The sequence below is a fragment of the Rutidosis leptorrhynchoides genome, chromosome 8 (genome assembly GCF_046630445.1).
Source record: "Rutidosis leptorrhynchoides isolate AG116_Rl617_1_P2 chromosome 8, CSIRO_AGI_Rlap_v1, whole genome shotgun sequence".
Classification (NCBI taxonomy): Eukaryota; Viridiplantae; Streptophyta; class Magnoliopsida; order Asterales; family Asteraceae; genus Rutidosis; species Rutidosis leptorrhynchoides.
The window spans coordinates 359,390,655-359,399,394 of record NC_092340.1 but is presented as its reverse complement, the minus strand read 5'-3'; the positions used below and the strand labels follow the sequence as shown (position 1 = coordinate 359,399,394).

Below are 8,740 nucleotides of genomic sequence, written 5' to 3'. Positions count from 1 at the left end.
GGTACGATCGAATGCTTCTGAGAAGATCAAAGCAAGTGGAATTATGTGTCCCAAAACTTTTGATTAGAATATGAAAAACCTAGACATAAAGTAACCAATTCCAGACTAACACTTATGAACCTAGATGCTTAATTTATAATATATTTAGGGTAATGTACTTTCCAACAATGGCAATGGCGATGGCCCATGAATCTGCCAGTCTAACAACCACTTCTTACCATAAGGAGAAAGTAAACTGTAGGGGCCGCAGCTTAACACTTTAGCCACTAAACTGCCATTCACTAAGATATCATATATAACAAATATACTGAGAAATAACTGAAGTACCCTTCGTTGCTCATTGTTAGGACTAAGCAAAACAATTGTTGTTACGGTTCTAAAAAGGAAAAATTTGCAACAAAAAAAAAAAAAGATTACACAAATTCCTAGTGAAGCTGTAGGTCTCGGGTTCAATCCTAGGCAATATCCTTTAGCCTAATTAGGGATTTACAGTGAAAGGTGTTACCTAGCATCGGGGTGGCGCGCAGGTTCCCGATGTCCGAGGTTTACTTGCTATGGGGAGCCAATGTGCTCGTTCATAGGAGAGTTCATTGTTACCAATAAAAAGTAATTGAAGAAATATGTTTATGTTTTAAGAGAATTATGTTAAAGTTCATGCTTATTTAGATTTATGTTAATGGTTCTTAAAATGTTGAAATTCAACATATAAATGTTGGAAAAAGAAAAGTTCAGAAAACTAAAGTCGGAACCGATTAGTGACTTTTACAACCTACTTTCCGAACCATCATTCTCTTTAAGTTTTTCCCAAGATCTCGAAAGATAAAAGAAACGGGTACAGTGTCATCTAGTACCCCGACTAACTTAGTGATATTGTTTGCTTTGTATGCAAAATGTGACCTGGACACTTGGGTGCTTTAAATGCTTCCCGTAGTTGAACGAACTACCCATCCAACGGTGATGTGGGATCACCTAACGTGTTGTGATTTTCATTGCAATACCTTCGATCCAAACAAACCTTAATACTACCAACTCCGAGCATCTTGATAAAAGTACTACAGACCTAATGTCCTTTTGTACTGCTATTGGATGAAACCAAATATCAACAATAGTAGAAAATACCAATCAATGTTTTGTCAATGGTAGAAGTATCTCAATTAGATACTTAGTAATGGACTAATGGTTCTATGAATTGCATTATTTGAGGCAAACTTTGTTTCTAAGAAATAGGTGACCCTTTACTTGACACTACGCAGAAGGCTTGAATCTGCGAGTTGGTCCAGCCAAGAGATAATTGTGAATAGTGAGCAACCAACTTTTTTTCATTTACAATAATTCAAGTGACTTAGGGTGTGTTTGATTGTTTCTTAATGGAATTTTATTGAATGATTCGGCACTGTTCAGCATTCGGTGTGTTTCTTTGTGACATTTGAATGATCAAATGACGTTGAAATGTTCAAATATTGAACCATTAAGAGTTAAAATACATTCATTTCCTTTAATATCCGCTTAAAATTATATCAGGAACACTAAATTAACAATTATATTCATTTTTTTTAATTAATTTATAAAGTTAATACATTGATTTTACATCAAATAAAGTTCATTCATAATGATTAACAAATAGGTTCTTGTCGGCTAGAACCAAGTTCAATTTGAACCTTTATATCATACTCTTAGTTTATAAACCCAGCATACTCTTAGTTTATTATTGTGATTTCTTGTAATCATAATTAAAGTGTTAATTACTCACAATAGCAACAACAACAAAAACAATGAAATGATGGAGAAGAAGTATTGAGGGTCAACCCTGCCACTCGGCCCAGTCTGATTTATACAGTACTAAATCACAATCGGTTTCAACCCGTTATGGTACCCACCCAACTAACTACCTCTACTAAGTAGTGATATCTTGGAGGGCTAGACTCTGGCAAGATTTGTTCCTCTAATGTCTTTGATCTGCCCAACCGATGATTAACAATTAAGGTTGGCAGTATTGCAATTAGATTTAGCTTGGACGCTTATTGTGTTAGCAGATTATAATGGTGATCACAATCTTTTTCAATACGAATGATGTATGAAGAGTAGTACAGTGGTCGTTTACTTTCAAAAAATTATAAATCATGAATATATATGGGGTTTTTATACTTGAATTTAGTGATGTCCTATACAATTTGAAGAGTACGTTACTGAAAAATAATTCAACAAGCGGGGTCATAGGACCCCACATCCTTTCAAGTAGGTTCACGACTAGGGATGACAATGGATCGGATATGGATCGGGTGATGCCATATCCATATCCATATCCATTTATTATTTTTAATCCATATCCATATCCATATCCATTTATAAAAATTTCATCCATCCATATCCATATCCGTCGGGTGAAGCGGGTTAATGGATAATCATCCATATCCATTTAAATTTATTTTATTTTGAACAATTATAAGCGGTGATTCACCGTGTACGATCAAAAATAATATTTCTTAATAGTTTATGTGACCGGAAGTCATATTTTTACTAATCTATATAAATAATAGTCAACAAATAGCCTATTAAACGTGTAAAGATATCGATAACATCTAAGTTGCATACTTTTTAGTTACATGTAATGAAATTTAGACCACCAAAATACGATAAATACATTTAATGATTTAAACAAAACAAAATATAAGAAAAAAATTCATATTTTTAGAGAAAATATATAGAAAGATGAATATAACTAATGAAATATCACTACATAAATGATATTAATTCGAGTGATAAATTTATATATTTAGTTATTTCGGGTGAAAGCGGGTTCATCCATGGATGAAACTTTTCATCCATATACATATCCATATCCATTTCGGTTCATCCATATCCGTATCCATATCCATTTAGATCGTCCATATCCACGAATAATCGGGTGGATCGGGTGGATATCCACTGGATCGGGTATCCATTGCCATCCCTATTCACGACTGACTACCAAACTAAGGTGCATTTGTTAAAGTGAATGATTAAGAGCCGAATAAGGCATAATCTGAATAATTCAAAAGATCTGAATAGACTAAGGTAAGTTAAGGCTTAAGAGGGAACTATATGTATCACAGGCAAAGTTGAAAAAGACGTGAGAATAAGTCTAGACGGTCTGGACCTTAAAACGTCGAGACAAGGTCGAGATGGACGTTGATTAACGTTGACTTTTATATATCTAAATATATATACACATATTTTAAAGCCAAAAAACCTTCCTTGACATGTTTGTATCTATAATCGCTATTCTCGTTAATATAATACAAAATAGTAACACTAAACTACGTCAATTTTGATCAATTTGACCGATTTTAACCGATTTTTTTTTACTTTTGATTGGCGTTGACCCGACCTTTCCCGCATTTGACGCAAATCCTGACCGTTGACCAACTTATTAGAAGACGGGACAAGGTCGAGACGGTCCAGTCATTTAAATGCCGCAACGGACGTCTTTTACAACACTTATCACAGGACAAGAAGACGGAAAGGGGGAAATCAAATAATCATAAAATTGTATAACTGAAATTTCACAAAGCAAAATACACTTATGAAGCGTTAAAAAGTACAAAATTTGGCAACATACCAGATGCAGATCACTATCACTGATAGTGCACCTTAGGAAGAACATTCTTATAAATGAAATAGCGCACTCATAAGCTCACATGAGGCGTGCTTAGTTGGTACATATCTAAGCCTTACTATGTTGTGAACATCTGCATCCACTTATAATAAAACGAGCTTATAACTTACTAAGAACAAGATGGCAATAATTTCAGCTCGGTGGAGATGGGGGAACATTAGACTTGGCCATCCCGACCCATGCAACAAGTCCAACCGCAAGAATTATCCACCCAAATACATCATATGTTAGATCACTGGTCTTGTTCTTGACAGAGCCCTACAAGACAAAATAGCCGAGGTTAGGTAATCTAATATCGCATACAAAATCATAAGAACAAATAAAACGAGAAAAAAAAAAATGCCTTATTTATGTATGCTAGATTGCTAGATGTTCTATAGCTGTGGTGGCAGTTTCGACATATTTACTTATATATGGGTTAACTTAGGTTATGTTTCATCTCTAAATTTATAAAAAAGAAACATGTCAAATTACTCGAGTATCTCCCAAACTGTATTTATAATGTCAAAAATATCTAATATCACGCAAGGTCGAGAAAGAAGCGAGACGAAGTCAAGACGGTCGGGACTTAAAACGTCGAGACGGGGTCGAGACTGACGTTGACTTTTATATATATAAATATATACACATATTTTAAAGCCAGAAAACCTTCGTTGACCAGTTTGAACCATTAATCACTATTATCGTTAATATAATACACAAGAGTAACACTAAACTACGTCAATTGTGATCGATTTGTCCGGCTTTTGACCGAAATTAACCAAATTTTTTACTTTTGACCGGTATTGACCCGAACTTTCTCGCATTTGACCCGACTACCGACTTATTAGAAGACGGGACGGGGTCGAGATGGGCTAGTCACCAAAACGCCGCAATGGGTGTTGCAACAGACGCAACGAGCGTCATTTACAACACTGTTATCACGTCACGGGCAACTTAACATTCACCAATACAAATGTCAAAAAATAAAAATGAATCTAATGAATGTTAATCGGAATCGACACTGTATGTAAGCTTTCCTCAATATTTTTTTTTTATAACATTATTAACGAATATTAGATCAAACTCGTTAACATTTATCATGATTGAATTGTATCAAAATGAAGACAAAGATGACGATTGTTATCAGCATCGTGTATTTGACTAACATTCATTAAAAGAATATTAATTGGTGAATGTCAAGTGATTATAACATTAAAATTCATCAAGACGTTCGTGCGATGAATGTATAACTTAACACTCATTGATGAATATTCTTTTAATGAATTTCAGTCACATACGTATATGTCAATGAGGTATTACTGATAACATCCATTTTGGTTAACCTAAACTTATGGTGATCGGGTGATCCATTTCTAGCTAATGAAAAGAAATGAATATGTGAAACCTTGGCACTTGAAGATGCAGCAGGACCTCCGCCCAACGTCTGTTGAGCTTGACCAAGTCCTCCATGTTTGTGAATCTCTTTGTGCAACTCAGGTGCCTGCAACAATAAATTTTCAACGTTATGAATTTATGATCAACCAATGAAGTAAAGATAAAGTCTATATTACTAAATCTATGAGATCCATTCCCAGGTTTTTGATAATATATAATTACCAAAGTACTACAAACCATTTGATATAGCCATATAACTGATCGGTCAGTAATGTTTAAACTCTTCATGTGCATTAATACAGCACACACTCATGCAGGCATACAAATATATTGTCCCTAGCAACTTTAAATAACAAACTATACCGATCAGTAATGTTTAGTTGCATTTTCAGGATGAGGTTCTATTTTTTTAATTTTGAAGTTTTCCAAGCCTAGCAATTAGCTGTAAGATTAAAAATTTGTTATTTTGATACGAACAGCTATATGACTTGATACAATAGTGGCAAACGGCGGTTGCGGCGGTTTGGTGACCAGTACGTCCCGTTTTGCCCAAAAACATCTAGTTAGTCGGCCAACTCCAACGCCAGGTCAAAGTCAGGAAAAGTCGGTCAACATCGGTCAAAAGTTGACTTTTTGTATGGCTTTGTTCTAGTGCGAACAAAAATCTCATCCTATTTAAAAAAAATTCAACGTAAACCATCGACTTACATAGTATCCCTTAAAGATATTTAAAAAATACGCCATAATTATAGAAAATTTTGTAAAAAGTTCACATAACGTGTACTTCTAGCAATATATACTTTCAAAATGGTAATTAACGAAAAAGATATTAAGTATTAACTATTAACACACATAAGCTAGAGACAAAAAGGAGTTTACAATGAGGAACGGGTGAACAGATGTAGATTCATACCTTTGCACAAGATGCCAAAGATTGTAGATAATGTTCGTTCCCTGGACACTAAGACAATACATTTGATCATAACCATATTTACAATTAGATTTGATAACTATAATATGAAAATATTCAACTTTGAAACTAATACCTCATCTACAGCCTTTTGAAAACATTCAATTGCTAGATCAAAATGAACCTTGGCCTCATCTTGGTCAGAATTTAGGAAGGCGTTGGCAGTATGTGCATTCCCTAAACACCATAAAGCCTCATGCTTTGCAGGATTGATAGTTAATGCCTCGTCCAATTTTGACACAGCATCTAAGTTTAGTATTATTCATTAAGCACCAAACATGAGAGCAATTAGATGATTAATTCAAATATTACACAAAGAAAGAAATAAAAACACGCATAACATAGCGGCATCATTTTCACGAGATACATAATTACATTAGCAATTGTAAGAGTACCTTTAAGCATCTTCTTTGATTCATTGATATCTCCGAATTGAGATAATTCCAGCAAAGCTCCACCCCATCTTGTTAAATTCTGTAATGTGATGACATCAGATTATTATCATCATTCTCATAACAAAGAAAAAGAATTGCAATAATCATCTATTGCGCAAGGGCGGATCTACTATATCACAGGCTACTAGTGAAATACGTGATGCAACGGAACTTTTTTTTTTTTTTTTTTTTTTGGGTTTTTAACTAGTGATAGCACTGGATTATGTAAATTTTTTGAGTGATACCATCGAATAGTGTAAAATTTTTTGAGCTTTTAACTAGTGACACCCGTGACTACGGTTCCTAGATATGCCACTGTTTATCTAAAGCCTATTTTACCCATTGGTAAACGTAACAGCCTATACATCTTTGTTTTGCTTTGTCAAATAAAATCCTTTGTACTAGAAATGTAAGCCACTTCAAAAGGGTGGTTTAGTAAACGGAGCACCGCTAATAATAAAACTACTTATCTCAATAATCTTTATCTTTATCTTTACCTTAGGCAGTATGAGGTTAATTACCATATATCAATTAATTTTATTAATTACACCCAGTAATCGATTCATAACCAATTATTATATAATAATCTGAAACAGCGTGAGGTTAATTAGAATATATCAATTGAAGTCAATAATTAAACATAGCAATCGATTCAAGCAATAAAAGTTATAGAGATAAAATAATATGTAAATATAGATATAGAGGGATAAAGAGATAGACGTACATCTGCGTCGGTAGGGTTCTTAAGGTATTCAGCTTCTGCATTCATACGAGCGTGTTCGAAGATCATCAGTCGCTCTAAATCATTTTGACCGTCCATTATTATCGTTAATTGTTGTTGGTGTAAGTGGATCTGATATATTTATGAAATGAAATGAAATGCTCCGCTAGGGTTTATCAACAAGACAGGAACTCAACAAAGGGTGCTGTGTTAGTCAGGTTAACTTTAGTTGACGTCATCTCTAGTATAGAGTCGTATTTTTACGGGTAATTACATTTTTGTTCTTATCGTTTGTACATTTCTTTCTCTCTTTGAGTGTGTTTGGCGCAGCAGTTTATTGGAGCTTATGAGAACTTATAAGAGTTTGAACTTATGATTTTAATAAGCTCCAAGCAATAAGCTTCGTTTGGTAGACATATGGTGTGTTTGGACAACTAGTTGTAGTTGGAGCTTGTAGCTGGAGCTGCAGCTTATGGACTAGAGTTGGAGCCGGAGCTTATTTTTAAAGCTGGTAGTTTAAGCTTATTATTTTTTATAAGTGTTTGGTAAACTAGCTGGAGCTTATTTTGTAGTACATAAGCTCTACTTTTTTCATAAGCTACTACAAGTAGCTTATTTTTTAAGAGTTTATGATTTCTAGAAGCTCCTATAAACTCTAATAAGCTCGTGTGCCAAACACACTCTAGATCTTAGGATAAATACTAGTATGATACTTGTGAATTATTGTGCTTGTTTAAATACTAGTATGATACTTGTTTTAATTTAATATTATATTTAGGTACATCGAGAATCATGTTGAGGCTACTATCTCACCACTGGCTACAAAGCGTTGTTGCTTTTATAACGTTTTGGTTTTATTGTTCGAGTATTTTTAGCCGCTTTTTTATTTCTCTAGATTCATAACCTTATTTTTGTTTTTGTTTTTAAATTTCATATTGAATGCGAATATATGAGAGTGTAGTTTCGTTTTAATGATAATTAATGGCCGCAAAACACATATTTGAAGTCACTATATTCCCCACAAAATCGGGCAAAATTTTAATGAAAATTTTTTGAAAAATTTTCAATTGTAGATTAAGCTCATTTTCGCAAGATAACTAGAAAACGGCGCTACGAGCAAGAATTCCTTAAGGCTTTCCTCCGTTCGAAGCAGTTTAAATGCCGAAACTGATATTTTACTATTTTTAAAGGTGAATTTTGCACTTTTAGATCTTACGATAAGTAATACCTTCACATGTGAATTGTTGTGCATGTTTAAATACAACTATGAAACTTATTTTTATTTAATATTATACTCAGGTATATCGAGAATCATGTTGAAGCTACTATCTCACCACTAGCTAAAAAACGTTGCTGCTTTTATAACGTATTGGTTTTATATTTCGACTATTTTAAGCTGGTTTTTATTTCTCTAGATTCATAACCTTATTTTTTGTTGTTTCCAAATTTCATATTGAATGCGAAGATATGAAAGTGTAGTTTCGTTTTGAAGATATGAAAGTGTAGTTTCGTTTTGAAGATAACTAATGGCCACAAAACACGTATTTGAAGTCACTACATTTCCCACAAAATCGGGCAAAATT

The 8,740-nt window shown here is 33.8% G+C and overlaps 1 protein-coding gene across 1 annotated transcript; it reads right to left on the bottom strand.

Moving 5' to 3' along the window:
• Positions 1-3,507: 3,507 nt before the first annotated feature.
• Positions 3,508-7,373, bottom strand: LOC139861973 (mitochondrial import receptor subunit TOM20-like). The gene is made up of 6 exons (XM_071850504.1): positions 7,161-7,373; positions 6,398-6,476; positions 6,079-6,248; positions 5,946-5,993; positions 5,043-5,138; positions 3,508-3,913 (listed from the first exon to the last, which is right to left on the bottom strand). Exons 1-6 carry the CDS (start codon positions 7,254-7,256, stop codon positions 3,788-3,790), a joined length of 615 nt encoding a protein of 204 aa, XP_071706605.1. The 5' UTR covers positions 7,257-7,373; the 3' UTR covers positions 3,508-3,787.
• Between the last annotated feature and the right edge of the window lie 1,367 nt (positions 7,374-8,740).

Excerpts from the sequence above, each read along its gene's own strand:
- LOC139861973 (XM_071850504.1), bottom strand. The coding sequence starts at position 7,256 with ATGGACGGTCAAAATGATTTAGAGCGACTGATGATCTTCGAACACGCT. Across the intron at positions 6,249-6,397 it reads ATCAAAGAAGATGCTTAAAG|ATGCTGTGTCAAAATTGGAC; the intron begins GTACTCTTACAA and ends TACTAAACTTAG. Across the intron at positions 5,139-5,945 it reads CTTTGGCATCTTGTGCAAAG|GCACCTGAGTTGCACAAAGA; the intron begins GTATGAATCTAC and ends TTATTGTTGCAG.